We start from the raw sequence: 17621 nt of genomic DNA on the forward strand, positions 1-17621 counted from the left end.
ATCACAATTGTCTATTTTTTGCTCATTTGAATTATTTTTTATTTTTACATTTTTTGTTTTTGTGAAGCGCCTCGTGATTTTTATCTTGCGAGGCACTATAGAAAAGATATTTTCTTCTTCTTCACCCACATACTCACATTCACACTTTGGTGGCAATGAGCTAGAATGTAGCCACAGCTGGACGCTGGTGCCACCGAACCCTTTGCCACCACCCGCACGCAACACGGGTTAAAGGTGTGGTTCCCTGAAAAAAAGGTGGTTTTATCACCGTATTGGCCCGTATATTAAATGACTCGCCTGTCCAAGACTTATCTTCAGGAAATGAAAAAAAAAAATAACACTTTTTAAATAAACTATTATAAATGTTGGAACAAATACGGAGCAAATATACTATTTTAACTCCGCTCCGGATCACTCATCTCCATTTTCTTCTCCTGTTGAGAACATACAGCCTGGCGCCCTTTGCTGTTACAGATGTGTAAAGACCCCAGACAAATATCAGCATGTGTGAATGCGTAGATTATAAGATGACCCCACATTTTAAAATAATTTTCAATGAAAAAATTCTTGTGCTATAGGGCTCAGGGAGTTGACTTCACTTCTCCCGGCATGCAACAGTTCAAATCGAATGGCGCCATCTTGGCGGGCAGTAACCCACAGCTAGGCTATTTGTTATTGTCAGTAAAGTCAATCAAACGGGAAATTTTGTAGACTCCTGTTGTGCCCCAGGATGCCAGAACAGACACGGATGAGATAAGGGAAGAGCCTTCTACAGGATTCCCCAAGATCCAGAACGCCGCAAACGTTGGATCATATTTTTTAGAAGCTAGTAGGAATATCAGTTTATTTCATTTGTAAGGACACTTTTAAAACTTATTATTTCAAACTGTATTTATTCCAACATTTTACATAACACACATAAAAGGTGCCTAAGACTGAAGTTACAGATGTCTGCCACCTCCTGGCAGAGTGAATGATCAACTGTGGCTCGTTACAGTCAGAAATGTTGCTTGTCGCTATTTTGAACCTTTGGCGTCTTAAGAGTTAAGTGATGCAAGTTGACAGTTCTGTTTCACACCTATGTTTAAAAAAAGAATACTGAAGTTATTTTTCTGAGGTTTATGAACACACACAACATTTCACACAGACATAACCTTGCAACGGGTTGTGGCTAATGGTAACAAAAATCTCCATTTACCCTCCCGGTAACAACAGGGCTGTCCTTTGCAGGAAGAATCCAGATCTGGATACCGACAACAAACCCTGACTGAGTCCATTTGTATCCCCCCAGGCTTTTATATGCTCTTAGCGATGCTCCGGAGTAGGAGGGAAAATTAGATAGGAAATTATAAATGTCAGGGTATCTCAAATCCTGTAAGACGTCCGCTCCGACAGCTTCTGGCGTGTTAAAAAGTATCCCGGGGGCATGGTAAGGGTCGGAGATGTTTAGTCCATTTAATTTCTGACTATACAAAACGAATTTCTTCAGTTTTAAAGTGTGGAGTAAACTCAGACGGAGTAAAATCCAAGCCAATCCCGTCAATTTTGTTTACCTTTATTGCCTGCCAACATGGCGTCTACTCTGAGAGTCATGTGATGTCCAGAGCTCTATATTCAGGTCAGTATAATTGGTCACTGCATTTTTCATGTTGGCTGAACATGAAAATAGTCTCCTACACCTATCTCCTGCATTAGCATCTGAGAGAAAATAGATGGTAAATCTCTAGGATTTGAGAATCCTGGCAGGTCACACCGTCACCGAATGTTCACCCATCTCTTCTCATGACATGGAGAGCTGTTTTAGAATCCAGGAAACAGCAGAGAAATTCAACTAGTAGAAACTAACCATTAGCACTAGCAACTCCACCACACCGCAGAACTCCTCCACACTTGTGCACTCAACTCCTCTGCCACCATCACTACCTTATCAATATTCTTAAAGGATTCAATATAACCTCTGAAACATCTAAATGTCAAGAAACACAAACTGCTAAATTTTATTTTATTAAAATGCAATTTATTAACATACCTCTATGAGTGCTCCAAAGCACCACATACAGAAGTAAAAGACAGAATGGCCCTGCTGCCATTTAAAATTTATCACATGAACTCAGTCTCTTGACACCCCATAAAAAAATAAATCTAATTTCTTCTCAGACCTTTAGAAAGAACCTGTAACAGCATCCAGACCCACAAGCCAGTTCCTTTTAATCTTTAACAGATTATTTCTGACTTAGTAGTTAGTTACTAAAGGTATTTATGTTAATTTATCAGATTAAACTTACTTATTGTGTCAGATTCTCCTGTAGAGAATAAAACACAAAATGATACCCATAATCACCTCAATAATACTTGGAAATCAAAACAGTGAAAAATATCCTAGCTAAATGTTCAAGATTTACACCAGAATTATCTAAATAATCATAATTCATTTCCAAGTCCCGTTTGTTCATTTCTCATAATCACCCAGAATTGTAACCTTCATTTGTTTTTAAGTATAAAAAGTGACCATTCTTAAAAAAAATACTATAACAGAATAAAAACCAGAAACCCTTACGTGCTACAAAGCAACAAACTGTGTTTTAGGTGTTAACATGTCCCAAAAGCCACATATTTCAATCGAATGAGAGAAAATTCTAAAACTTTAGCAATCTGTTAAGTCTCTAACCAAAACAACTTTAGGAATAAAATAGCTTGTAAATGTAACCTTTAGGTGACCTTTAAGCTCCGCCTCCTTCACCCAACACTAAAAGGAGACAAAATTAGCAGGAAAAATTCCCACACGTCCGTCCTCCGTTTGCCCCTCCCACCAGTCGTACTGGGACACTGTCTTCGTGATGACGGTGATCTTGTCTCCAGGTTGAAAACTCAGGTCTCCAGGATGCTGACCGGTAAAGGGATGGGTCGCCGTGACAACCAGAGACCCTGTGGCTCCAGCCAATGACAGTCCTTCATCTGTATGAGAACCGATCATTAATGGAGAACATCTAGATAGTCTGGCTATAATAAAATAATAATGAAATGTTACTAGACTAAAGTACATTTTGAATTAAAGAAGCAGATAAAAGTTTTAAAAATTCCATCAACTAAACTAAATTCATTAAGTAACAAATAATTTGTTTTCCCGTTTACCAAAACAACATTAAAGATTAACGAACCGTAACTTGGAGGGCTGATGGAGTCAAAAGGATCTGAAATTAATGAAGAATCAACATTTACTTCTATTCTGGCAGAATAGATGAAATAATTAGAGCTGCTCATTAAAAGGGGTTCAATTTGGATTAGATAAAAGTTTCCGAGTTATCTACATTTATATTTGATAAGTAACACAAGTAAACCTGCAGAAAGTGAGATTTACGATGTGTGTGTGTGTGTGTGTGTGTGTGTGTGTGTGTGTGTGTGTGTGTGTGTGTGTGTGTGTGTGTGTGTGTAAACGTCAGGTTAATTATCGTACCGTATCTGGGAGGGTTGTTGGAGACAAACTGAGCTGAAACAATGAAAACATCCAGTTAATCTGTTTCTAATAATCTTCGTTTCTCAACTTAGGAAAACAAAAATCACTAAATCAAAAAATAAATAAATAAACAAAGGTGAGTAAACTTGTCCTGTAAATGCTAGATTTGACTTTGGGTTCCGTTCCTGTTGGAACCTTAGCATTAAGCAACCACTAGAGGCCGCTGCAGTCTCATAGATCACAGCAAGAACCACAGATTTATCCTCTGTTGACCCTAAAGCTGTAAACAAGACTCACTCACTCACTCACTCACTCACTCACTCACTCACTCACTCACTCACTCACTCACTCACTCACTCACTCACTCACTCACTCACTCACTCACTCACTGGATTCTGTGCTCACTCACTGGATTCTGTGCTCACTCACTGGATTCTGTGGAAAACCCTGCTCAACTACACCAGAAATCTAAAATCCACACTTGACTACAACAAAAGGACAAGTAACTTACTGGTGGTGGTTTCAGACCTGTAAACAGAAGCAGTTGGGTAGAGACCAGTCTTCTTTCCTGTTCACACATATCACACACATATCACACATGGATCAGAGGAACCATGGCCCAAGTAAATGGTTCTGGACGAGTGTTCCACCTGAACTTGCTGCTGGCTGCTGGTAACTGCTCTGAGGTCTCCGCTGGGATGGAGGTGGAGGTCTGGATGGAGCTTCAAGTGACTGCAGAAAAAGCACACAAATGGACAACACCGTTTGAACGAGTAGCCCTCTAGGACCCATCTCAGTTTAGCATCTGGGAGTCAGAAGGATGAGAAATGAGATGAGTTTGGGAGAAGATGGAGTCGAGACACTTAGTGACCTGGTCGGGTTAGAAAACCAAAAAAATTTTGGATTGGATGTATTCCCAATTCTATGTTTTTAACATTCAGAAACTGAAGATATAAAAACCACAATAAATCAAGCTGGATGTAGTTTAGATTAAAACAACTAGAGGGGACAGTAATAAGTCCTAAAGGAACCTAAACATCCAGAAATCACTAAAATTTTTTCATTATTAAATGAAGCAACGAGTGAAAAAAAGATTCAAACAAAAAGAGAGGCATATGAAAGATCCTCATACTTAGAAAATGTTCCCCCAACTGGTTAAAACATACAATCAGGAATAAAGAACATCTAGATCTTAGGATCAATAAACTTCACCTACGAAATAAGCAGATGGATGGAGCAGGGTCGGGCTGTTTGAGCTACAAAAACGCCTCGCCGGGGGTTACTGTAGCATTTCACCAACCAATCAGAATGGGCATCAAAATATGTAATTTTCACAGCTGGCCATGTGTCAAAAAAAAAGTCTACAATATGTCCCTAATGCCAGGTTCACACTGTTCAATTTTTAGCCGTTGCACAGGATTGTTCATGTGACACCGGACTCCAGAAAGGTGGCACACTGAACGGCGCAGAAAGAGACAGACAGCTGCTGCATGATGATAAAGTACGTAAAAAATCTTCTGAATAAAGTATTTCAACAGCCTTCTCCCTTTTTCATTAGTATAAAACACGATTAGTGAATCCACATCCAGACAGAACGATCATCTCTTCTGTCTCATGATCTGCAGCAGTTGGGATGTTCATGACCACAAAGTTTTTTTCAACAGCATGCCCACTTTCAGATGAAGCACACTCCTCTTGTTTTGACATTTTCTTTCTTATGCTTGCTCACTACATTTCCGTTTGGGTTCCAACTGTCTGCTCCACCTGCCTGTCGGCACATTTCACCACAGGTTGGCCAGATGCCGCAGCCATCAGTCGGGAACGAGCACGGTGTCGGATAACTCGTCTATTTTTCCCTCTCCTATGCCTGGACTGAAGGTGCTGCAGGTGCATCGCGCCTCACAGAAGTGATGCGCCTTGTGTGCAAAACGTGGCCCCTCGTGGAGCACTGGTCCGGCGTATCGGGAGGGGCGGCGCTGCGTGGATGTCTGATGACTGACAGATATTATCAGAAAACTCGCAAATTTCAACTGGTAAATGACCGGAAAAACTCTAAATAAGTGGCCGTAACGGTCCATTCAAAGCACCGGGTGGGAGGCTAGACGTTCCCGCAGCCTGGCGGGGAGTTTCCAACAGGTGGGGTGGGGGAAGGGCCAACACTGGCTGTTCTGGGATTCTCCAGAATTCACAGCTGGTCTGTCCACCACCGTTGTAACATCATATTAGGTCAGTAAACAGGCACCGAAGACCCAGCTACCAAATACAGGATGCCACGGCTAAAATCATGTTATCATGACCTTTAAGGGTTTGAAGGGCCCGGCCATTTGCTCCGCCCCCAGCCCAGCTTTGATTTGTTCTGCTGGTGGATAGATCAACTCCTCCATAAGCCTCCAGCAGCACCTCCAGAGCATGGACGTAATTGGGGGGGGGGGGGGGGGGGATGACATGCCACCCCCACTTTTTCCAAAGTCAAGTTTTGACCCCTGAACTTTTTACCATCCAAAAACAATATTACTCTATATTAAATTGACACTGGTTGAGCTCTAGGACCAAGTGGAAAACAACCGTTTGTGTTGAAGCCTGTTTCCCATTAGAGCATACTGTAAAGATACCCCCCCCCCCCCTCCATGTCCCCCCACTTCTAAAGTGAAAATTACGACCATGCTCCAGAGGGTGTTAGCATCACCATGGCAACATGATTGTTTACCTTCATTGTGATGCTTGATCCCTAACTACAGTAGTTTTCATGACTGATTCCAACGCAATGTTTCAACAAAGGACAAAAAATCTAAAATGGCGACACAAACTTCAACTTACTGAAGTTTTTACAGAGCGGTTCACGAAGACTCTCCATCATCAAGGACCCATCTAACCCCTGCATAGTTTTCTAAAGTTGTCCTTTTTTGTTTCTGAACATTTCTCACACTAATGCATCAAAATCTATAGAAAGATCCATAGCTGTGTTAAAGATTCTCTCAAAAGTCGATTGTTGGATATAATTTATAATCTCTAAGACGACTGTAATGTTCAGGAAGGGTCATTTTTCATCTACAGTTTGACCTCTTCAGTATCCGGTCATCTACAGACATATTCTGCCTCTGGTGCCCTCTAATCTTCCAAGCTGCAAGAAAGGTTCTACAGTGTTGTCGACACTGAGATTGTTAACGCAGTGTTTTGCTTCACCAAGTTCTTTCTGCCAAGCTGCTGCTTATCTAGTCTTTTCCTCACAGAATAAAGAATGAACTTCTATGTTAAAATAATGATGAAATGAAATAAACAATATGGTTAAATTAAATACTTAAATAATCATAATGAATGGCCAATGTGTTAATGTTTTGATTAATCTGTGCCTAAATCAATGAGGTTGAAATGAATATTATTATTACGTTGAAAGATTTATATGTTATGATCAGTAATGTTTGATATGACAAGGTAATCCTGATACACACACACACACACACACACACACACACACACACACACACACACACACACACACACACACACACACACACCTTCCTGACACAAGGCTACAGTCATGACAGATAGCAATTTTCTTTTCCACAAGATCAGGGCATCTTCTGTCTGGAGGAGTAGTGTTCTGAGGTTTGTTCAGTAAAACCTCCTGAACATGGCATGTTGTGATTTGCCAGAAAATCATAACATAGGAATAAAACTTAGATCACTTCCTGAGTTATTCAGCTCATTGAGCCGAGTTGAGTAAGTTTGCTTCCAGCTGAGACTCCGGAGTGGCCAATCCGGGACCAGTCTCTTTGAAACATCTCTCTGACATACAGTCAAAACCTTTTTGCATGCTGCAAAGCTGACACAGCAAGACTCCTTAAGAGTCCGTTCGAGACATAAAACAAGTCCACCTGTTGTTGTGACCTGGAGACATCTCTAGACTGGAACTGGTCGTGTTGCGGTTATTCTGCTAAGCTCGGTGCGTTGAGGTTCACCGTACTTCCTGACCATGCGGATCTGCAAAGGGGGTCTCCGAAAAGGGGTACGTAGACACAGCAAGATTGCGTCTGATGATGCTTTATTAATAAATCAACTCTCCAGTTATAGCAGACCAAATTCTTTCCCACCCAGAACTCACCGTTTCTTTCAGATACAAGGTTCTGATAAAAATCACATGCCATCATCACACACCACATTCCACAATTATTCATCCATTTCATAACTTGTCTTGGAATATAACTAGTCTAGAAAATAAAGTTTATTTTAATTACATACTTGACTGTCTGAATACGAAGTGTGTTTATGGTCACTGAATGAGCAAAGAATCCTAAATTCTTCTGGCTAAACATTCAAAGACCAGTCAGGTTGATATTCTGTTTGTATAGAATCATCACATTGATCACTTGTTGATCATCATTAAACCCCCAAAATACACTACATAACAACAGTTACATAATCAACGTTCACTTAAGACAATTAACTTGTGATAATATCTGCCAATAACCAGTGAAATGCTTCGCTCCCGTTTGAAACTCTGGATCTAGAGCATACCTTAGCCCTCATGTGCTTGTTTTGCCAGTCGGTGGTGTAGGCCTCAGTGTAGACCTCCAGAATGTGATAAAGGTCGTAGCATTCTGACGGAGGCTCCACGTCACCGTTCAAAATGGCCGACGCTCTGATGTCCTGGGAGTAAAACCTGCAACCAAATCACTGGATTAAAGAATGATGACCCATCCAGCAGGTGAGATTCTGGCCGTTCTTCATACTTGCGGTTAGTTTCTTTACGTTCGATCAGGTAGGAACCCTCCAGAGAAATCCCTGCAAACAAACCCCTGGATCTGCAGTAGGTGAAGACGGCGGCGGTGCTGCGCAGGGCCACGTCAGCCTCCAGGTTCCTGAGACATAGGATCGTGTGGAGTTGTGCTTTTTAACATGTTTGGCTCAAAACCTAATCCACAGCTTTTTCCCCCATCTACGTTGTGAGCATGATCTTGTTGCCTTTTAAATGATGAGCACTTCCTCATCGGTGAATAAATTAGGTGAAAATGCCCCGGTGATCAATTAAATCAGATTTGAATGTGAACAGATTCTGTTTCATGTCTCAGAACACTGATAAAACTAATGAGTCTCCAAATCCTTACAGAGACAGGAAGGGGAGGAGCTTTAACTACTCACCTGCCCAATGGTCCAACAGCAACGGTGCAATTCCCACCCAGCGTCAGGTTCCCCCCCTTAGTGAAGGCCTCGATGGCCCTCCGTTGATTGAGGATGATCACCAGGTCCGACACCTGAACACAACACGAAGCTTTCAGGGACAATTCACCATCTTCAAACACATTTCTGGTTTAAGATGGTTTTACCTCCACACCGATCTCAAAGCCCCCACCCAGACCGGCGATACCGATGGCCGAAGGCGCTGACCAACCTGAACAGTAAAACGTTACAGCCGAGGCTTCTGGTTTAAATCCTGACAGCTTTTATTCTTCTGACTGCATAAAACAACTCAAGAGTTCCCGGATTCTCCAGACTTCTCCTTTAACACCACGGGTGTTCACCTCCTTCAGGAGGTTCTAAAACACGAAGAGTCCCATCACACCAGAATCCGCCTGCCAGCACCGGACCGAGCTCAGACCCTGTCAGATGACTGGGTTCGCCTGGTGCTGCAGGGAGGTTGGTTTGTTGTCATGTAAACACAAAATGTCACAAGGTCCCAAAACACAGAGGTCCTGACAGGAGTTTCCCAAAAATAACAACTCTAAACTGCATCGAAAGCAGAAAACAAAACACACAACATTGGACTACTCAGAGGTTAAAGGTCACAAATGAGATAACAGTGATGATCACAAAAGATAAAAAAATAAATAAAAAATAAACCAGAAAATGAGGAGGCAACAAGACGACAACTCAAACCCAGACCAGATGTCAAGCCTGCGTAATTATGGATGTCATTAATATTCATATTTCAGCTCTAAACTACCACAAAACTCTACATAATTAAAGCAATTGTTGGAATTATTTTGTTCAATCTGCTTTTAGTGCATGCTCGCATTTTGTAAAGAACAATAAAAGAAAAACTTTCTCCTTTTCTCAAAGACTCACACGAGTCTCGATGTTTTAAAGGCTAAATACAATACCGTTAACATCTGTACACCCGCAGATAAACAAAATCCATCTCATCACAGTTGAGGGTAGGGACGCCAACTTCCTCTCCTTTGCCGAATGGTGAGGAAGCACGTGGAAAGAATAATGGTAGGTCAAAACAAACCAGCTAACAGGTGTCCTTTTCCTTCTTGATAGTTGCAACATAGTCAAAGTTTGAGTGAGAGTACGTTCCACACAGCGTCCAGCCATACTCACGTCTGTCGTGGAGTCTGGCGATGACGATCCCGCTGCCTCCTCTGGCCGTCAGCACGAAGCCAGCCTTGATGACGGAGATGATGGCCAAACCTTCAGCCTTTGCGATGACATGAGCTACAACAGAACAAGTCTGCCTTTGAAAGATTGTTTATAAGAGGTCAAAGTTTACTCGGTTAGTAGAGTACAGCTCCTTACGGGGGATGAGTTTGTCCGGGCCAACCCTGTTGGTGATCTGGGTGAATTCCCTTAAGATCTTGGCTGCTTTCTTGGCCTCAGACTTCAGGTTGGATGGGATGGGGTTACTCACTGAAACCAGGAAACATGTTTGTGTTTAAAAGTTGTCTTTACCTCTGAGACCCAAAGACTCTACAGCTAAATAAAATTGAGGAGAAGTGTTAATTCTGATGGGTGACTCATGTTTGGGTTCTTTGTTCTCTTTATTAAAGAGCAAGTCACCCCCAAATCACATTTTTTTTGCTGATAAACTATATAAACGAGTGTCTAATCATGCTACAGGCACGTGTAGTCAATAATTTGGCAGTTCAGTGCATCTTGGTTAAAATTCAAATATTCTGCCTAAAACTGTCAGTGTTGCACCGTCGTCAGGGAAAAATTCTGCACTGTATTTGAATTTAAACCTGCCACCGCTATTGGCTAAGAGGTATGCTATGATGTCATCTGGTATATTATGATGTCATAATTCCATTGTGAGCCTGTGTGTGTTTGTATTTGTTAGCGGCTCCGCCCTCTCGGTCTGCCAAGCAACAGCATTTGTTGCATTTTTCAAACATGAAGTGGGAGTGAAGTACGTTTCTTGTAGGGGGTGACTTGCTCTTTAACAATAAAATAATCAAAATATCAATTTTAATTCCCTGAAAAAACTTAGCATCAGCTATAATAAATATGGCTGATTTGTTGAATGTTACCATGGCGTTCTCCTGTCTGTAATCTGTTTTAAAGACAACCTGTGATGAATGGGAGAGTTGAGTGTTGGTTTGGGAGTGAGTGAGCAGAGATGATCCAACCTGCTGCTGTAGCACATTCCTGTCACGGCGACACATCCACGTCCTCCACAGGAACAAGGGGATTCAGCTGTCATCACTAAACCACCGACTTGGTTTAAGTTTGTTTTTATGCCATTTGTAATCGATTTATATCAGAGCGTGTCAAAATTTAACCTTATTGAAAAAGGAAATCTAAATTATACGGTTTAAGTTTGAATTGAAAGGGTCTTCATGTCCAAGAGGAATGGAGCCCAGCTGATCTGATCTAATGTTGGATCTCATGATCCAGAGGATCTGTCATCAGATTTGAAATCATGTTAAATGACTCCACTAGTAACATTGTGTAGGTCAGTGGTAGACTACTTCTTTCCTTGAGACTCGGTGTTCAGCATGTTTTAGTCGTTTCCCTGCTCCAACAAGGTTGATCTACCTGCTCAGTAGCTCACCAAGCTCTGCAGAAGCCTGATAGGCCTGCTGATTTAAACCAGGTGTGTTGTAGCAGGTCTAACGAAAACATGCTACATACCGGCCCTGGGGGAGGGAGTTTACACCTGACATAGTTGGTGTTTGTTGATGCTGGGCAGCAGCAGCAGCCATCTTGAATCAGGAGAACCCCCTCCTGTAACTCAGGACGACCTTTTTACACCTTCAGACATGAAGCATGATGCCGATTCTGTAAAGGGTTTGTTGTTAAACGATTTACGAATAAAAATGATAAGTAAATAAAACATACAAATCATTTTATGCCTGATCTGGTGTTCTAGGTGCATCCTGCTGTGTGAAAAGTAACATCTGACCCCTTAAAGAACCCAAACCTCGTTATTTAGGCCTAAACACCCTTAAATCAGTGTACTCTGACACTTTAGGGCCAGGAGTGGGGAACCCTGGTCCTCGAGGGCCGGTATCCTGCATGTCTTTGCTCCAACCCTTCTGATTCAGGGGTTGATTCACATGTTCTGCAGCTTTTCAGGCTCCGCGGAAGCTTGTTAATCACCTGCTGATTGAAATCAGGTGGGATGATGCTGGGTTGAAATTAAAATATGCTGGATAGCGGCCCACGATGGACCAGGGTTCCCCACACCTGCTTTAGGTTCATTCTGCTGGTTAACGTGAGTTATTCCAGCAGGCCTGACCACACTCGCAGGTGTAATGGAGAACAGGTGGAACCTGAAATCAGAGCCACCGGACACCGAGCGAAACCACCAGAACACAAAGAAAGAACCAGCTTCAGGTTTGAATGTGTCGCACTTTCAGGTTTAACTTACTTTTCTTTCTTCGGTGGTCGTTTACCTGCCGACAGGTGAGCTTCTCGCTGCTTTTCACTTCCGCCTCACCTGACAACAGCAGCCGGAAATCACGCAACTGTCCACAGGTGTGCACGTAAAGCTGACAAGTGCCGCGCGCGCATGCTCACGTAGCTGGTGGAGTGTTGATTTTCTGTCAGCTGGGCGCGTTCCCGAGTCTGTTTGCGGGTTCCTGTCAGAGTTGTTTTTTCCTGAGTTCAGTCTGACAGGCGCACGGATCACACCCAACCTTTCTTTTATAATCGATTCATTATCTGAACCGCTTCATGCTCAGTAGGGATGCAGGCGGCTGTCCACGGTGTCTATCTCCAGCAGTCATCAGCTGAGCGGTGGGGGACACTCTGGACAGGTCTCCCGTCCATCACAGAGACCGACACACACTCACTGTGTGTTAAACTAACATTAAAACAGCTTTAATAAACTGTTAAAATACGACTTTAAGGAAACTTTTATCAACATTAATTAATATTTTACTGTCATTTAAAAGCTGTTTAGTACCTGAACGAATCTGAAAAACAGTAAACTAATAAGATGTGAGTTTTCAGGACCTTACTCCCATGTTTTAATCATTTCTACCAGCTCCTCTCCTTGAATAGCTTCCCTAGATAAACATCTGACCGCAGCCATCAGTCTCTCTGATGTGTTTCCATTCATGTGAGACCACCCAGACTCCAGAACCAGGGTGATGGTGTAGAAACAGACACGCAGAGCCAGGGTGGGACATGCTCTCTGAAAAGCTGGGTCTTTTCTTGACCGGGATGACCCCATATAGCGCTTGGTAGGCCATTGTCTTCTAAATCAGAGCCTGTTTATCTTCCAGTCTTCTCTGACTCCTGAAGTCCACCTGACTAACCCGGGTCTCCGAGTATGCTGGTCTATCACAAGTCCACATTGTCCTCCAGTGTATACCAGTTCCAAAAGGCCCCCCTTTCAAGATCTCCACCTCATAATTAACTATAGAACTTCAGGAACATATTTGAACCAGTCCAGACGAGTTGGCATCTCTTCTGTCTGAGGTACTTATATTCTCTGTAATATGTTTATGTTTGAGTTTGTAGTTGAAGCTATATGTAGAGTGTTTGACCCGTTGTGGTTCTGGTGTATGGTTTTATCTCTTTCTTATTCACATCTTTGCTTCTTTTTGTTATATTTGAGTTTCTTATGTGTTTAAGACCAGAAGAACCTTAGCCTGGCCAGCCTCTGTGCAGAATTAAACAGAGAGAGTCTGGCTGGCCAGGCTAGAAGAACCTGTCAGTCCAAATAAACCCATCCTTTGCAATCTGCAGACGTACATCATCTGGTTCAGCCCATCCCGCATTGATCCGTTTCTTTAGAACATCTCTGGTTCTGGTGGAACACTCTGTTTACATCACAGAGAAACAGCCTGCAGCGTTTGAGCAAACACACCACGGCACGGCTGGTCTCAGATGCACACAAACCTCACCTGGCCACGCCCACCACCTGTCAGTCACATACCTCCTCAGAGGCGAGTGTGTGCTGCCGTGTGTGTGAGTGCTGGAATGTGTTCATTTAAAGCAGCTACCTGTGAAAGTGTGAGTCTTTAGACAGAAGCAGAGCTGGCTATAGTCCAGCTTAGTCATCACCTGCCTTAGCTGTTAGTCAACTCATTGCTCTTTTTCTTCTTTTGTGTTTGCTCAGATCACCGTCACTGACCTCCCAGCAATGCTGCTTAATGTAATCATGTCACTATTAATAAATAAGGCAACGGCTGAGTGCTACAGAGAAGCTGCATCCCTGAGGTGTCCTCAGGTCGAATAAAAAAACATTCACATTTGCTCAAACTAAAATTAGCTGCACTCTGAATTGATGCAGAGGAGATAAAAGATGGAGAATGCACGGATGGAAAAAGATGAGCGGAGCAGGCCTGTGCACGGTCATGTGAAAAGGCAGCGCTGCTCTCCGAGGTATCACATGGAAGCAGAAGAGTTTGATTCTTAAACTTCTGATGAACTTTCTTCAGTCATCTGGAGATCAGGCGGCTGGGTCCAAGAGGCAGAAACCTCATCTGAACTGCCTGAAAGCAAGAGGAAAGAACAAGGCTGCAGAGCATTCAAAGACCCGGTAGGCATCAGAAACACACACAAACATACAAACATCACAGAAACACACAAAATGTCACAGAAACACACAACCATACAAACACACACAAACATACAAACACCAAACAAAACCTACACACACAAACACCACAGAAACACACAAAATGTCACAGAAACACACAAACATACAAACACACACAAACATACAAACACCACACAAACACACACAAACATACAAACACCACACAAACACACAAAACCTACACACACAAACACCACAGAAACATACAAACACCACACAAACACACACAAACACCACAGAAACACACAAAATGTCACAGAAACACACACAAACAAACAAACAAATAAACACACACCACAGAAACACACACAAACACATACAAACATCACAGAAACACACACACAAATAAACAAACACACACAAACATACAAACACCACAGAAACACAGACAAACATACAAACATAATATAAACACACACACAAACTTACAGACACCACACAAACACACACAACATAAACACACAAATATACAAGCACACACAAACACACTAAATGTCACAAACAAACATACAAACACCACACAAACACACACAAACACCACAGAAACACTCTGTCACAAACAAACAAACACCACAGAAACACACTAAATGTCACAAATAAACATACAAACACCACACAAACACACACAAACACCACAGAAACACACTAAATGTCACAAACAAACATACAAACACCACACAAACACACACAAACACCACAGAAACACACAAAATGTCACAGAAACACACAAACATACAAACACACACAAACATACAAACACCACACAAACCTACAACCACCACACAACCACCACACAAACACACACAAACATACAAACACCACACAAACACCACACAAACACACAAAACCTACACACACAAACACCACACAAACACACAAAACCTACACACACAAACACCACAGAAACACACAAAATGTCACAGAAACAAACAAGCATACAAACACCACAGAAACACACAAAATGTCACAGAAACACACACAAACAAACAAACAAACAAACAAACAAACACACACCACAGAAACACACACAAACAAACACACACCACAGAAACACACACAAACACATATAAACACAACAGAACACACACAAACACATACAAACACCACACAAACACACAAAACCTACAAACACACACAAACACCACACAAACACACAAAATGTCACAGAAACAAACAAACATACAAACACACACAAACACCACAGAAACACACAAAATGTCACAGAAACATACAAACACCACACAAACACACACAAACACCACAGAAACCACAGAATGTCATAGAAACACACACAAACATTCAAACACCACAGAAACACACACAAACACATATAAACACAACAGAACACACACAAACACATACAAACACCACACAAACACACAAAACCTGCAAACACACACAAACACCACAGAAACACACAAAATATCACAGAAACACACACAAACATTCAAACACCACAGAAACACACAAAATGTCACAGAAACACACACAAACAAACACCACAGAAACAGACACAAACATATAAACACAACATAAACACACACAAACACCACATAAACACACACATATAAACACAACAGAAACACACACACAAACATGCAAACACCACAGAAACACAGAAACACACACAAATGTACAAACACTACAAAAACACACACAAGCATACAAAAAACACAGTAACACACACACACAAACATAGAAACACCACATAAACACACACACACACGTAGAAACATCACATACACCAGCCCAAATAACAATGAAAAGAATATAAGACAATGTCGAGTCAAACTGATTAAAAATGACCATAGAAGACTCCCAGCCCACTCCCAAGGACCGTGGGCCATTCCCATCCTCCAAGACCACCACATAACAGTCCTAACACCTGAAAATGGACCAAAAGCTGTAAACAATTGAGATCCTCAGTGAAATCCAGACTCCATGAATGGATCTTAGTCAGGACCTTGAGCCTGATGCTGATCTAAACCCTGAACTAACGCTCTGATTAAAATCGGGAGCAGACTGAAGATCATCTTTATCTAGAAAATATTAAAATAAAAATCCATTCATCAGAGGTTTTTGGACGCAGACCAAGACCTGGCCTGGGACTCTGAGTCAGACCAGGTCTATGTCTGGATGTGACTGACAGCTTCCATGTGAAGCAGAACTATGACACGCTAACTGTTACTGTGTCAGATAATAGGAGCTGATGCCAAAACCACAGCAGAGCTAATCACACACACACACACACACACACACACACACACACACACACACACACACACACACACACACACACACACACACACGGTTTACCTAACTAGAATAAAATGACAGGAGGAATGAAGCCAGAAACAATTAAATTGATCATTAAACCTTCAACCTAATTACAGCGTAATTTTTATCAATCCAGCTGTGTTGTTACCCTTAGGTACCATAGCAACACGTCCATCACACGCACGCAGCTGTGAACATGTTTGAGTCATTTTTACACTAGAGACAACTCCGGATTTCTGTTCTCTAAACACAAAAATAAGGTTTAAAAAGTTTGGAGCATGCGGGTGAGAAAATGTATGCGTGTGTTTGTGCACGTTGGCTTGTATGTTTTTGAGTGTGTGTGTGTGTGTGTGTGTGTTTGTTGCTTTGTATGGCTGAGGGTTTGCCCTGACAGGAAATATTCATTTTAAACCTGAACCTGTCCCTGAGCCAAAGTCAACAAACGTGAAATGTGGTTCATCCTGTCAGATAAAAACATCTGGGATTGCATCCAGGTACTCCACCCACAGCTGCTTCACCTAAAACTGCTTCATCCACAGCTGCTTCACCTAAAACTGCTTCATCCACAGCTGCTTCTTTCATAGCTGCTTCATCCATAGCTGCTTCATCCACAGCTGCTTCTTTCATAGCTGCTTCATCCATAGCTGCTTCTTCAATAGCTGCTTCTTTCTGATTCATCCATAGCTGCTTCCCCTAAAGCTGCTTCTTCCATAGCTGCTTCATCCATAGCTGCTTCCCCTAAAGCTGCTTCATCCATAGCTCTTCAGTGTAAGGATAATAAAATATGAAGAAACGAAAATATCAACAAAACCCTAAAATAAACTGTGTGAAAATGACAACAAATAACTGATGAAGAAAGCTACCATAAACAACAAGGTATAAAGGAGGTCCAGCAGAGCTAAAATTAGAAAAATGATGTCAAATTTACTCACAAGCAGAAGAAAACAAAGATAAAACAAATACACGGTTGTACATCTCCGTTTCTCCTGATGACTCTCGGTCAACGGATGCACTTTTTAACTGTATTTTAGACATTGAATCCTGGATGGCAGAGAACTTTCTCCAGCTCAACCAGGAGTCATTGGTCCTGAGGCCCAGATAGAGAAGCTTTTACCGAAA

At 42.0% G+C, this 17621-nt stretch overlaps 1 protein-coding gene across 1 annotated transcript; it reads right to left on the reverse strand.

The window, feature by feature from the left end:
• Positions 1–1995: 1995 nt before the first annotated feature.
• Positions 1996–12186, reverse strand: sh3yl1 (SH3 and SYLF domain containing 1). Its single transcript, XM_015957970.3, has 12 exons — positions 12045–12186; positions 9971–10081; positions 9776–9889; positions 8779–8843; positions 8594–8706; positions 8185–8313; positions 7970–8114; positions 4105–4186; positions 3966–4022; positions 3455–3487; positions 3159–3191; positions 1996–2955 (listed from the first exon to the last, which is right to left on the reverse strand). Coding segments are annotated over exons 1-12 (1092 nt in total). The 5' UTR covers positions 12046–12186; the 3' UTR covers positions 1996–2746.
• Positions 12187–17621: the final 5435 nt, after the last annotated feature.

The sequence above is a fragment of the Nothobranchius furzeri genome, chromosome 3 (assembly GCF_043380555.1).
Source record: "Nothobranchius furzeri strain GRZ-AD chromosome 3, NfurGRZ-RIMD1, whole genome shotgun sequence".
NCBI lineage: Eukaryota > Metazoa > Chordata > Actinopteri > Cyprinodontiformes > Nothobranchiidae > Nothobranchius > Nothobranchius furzeri.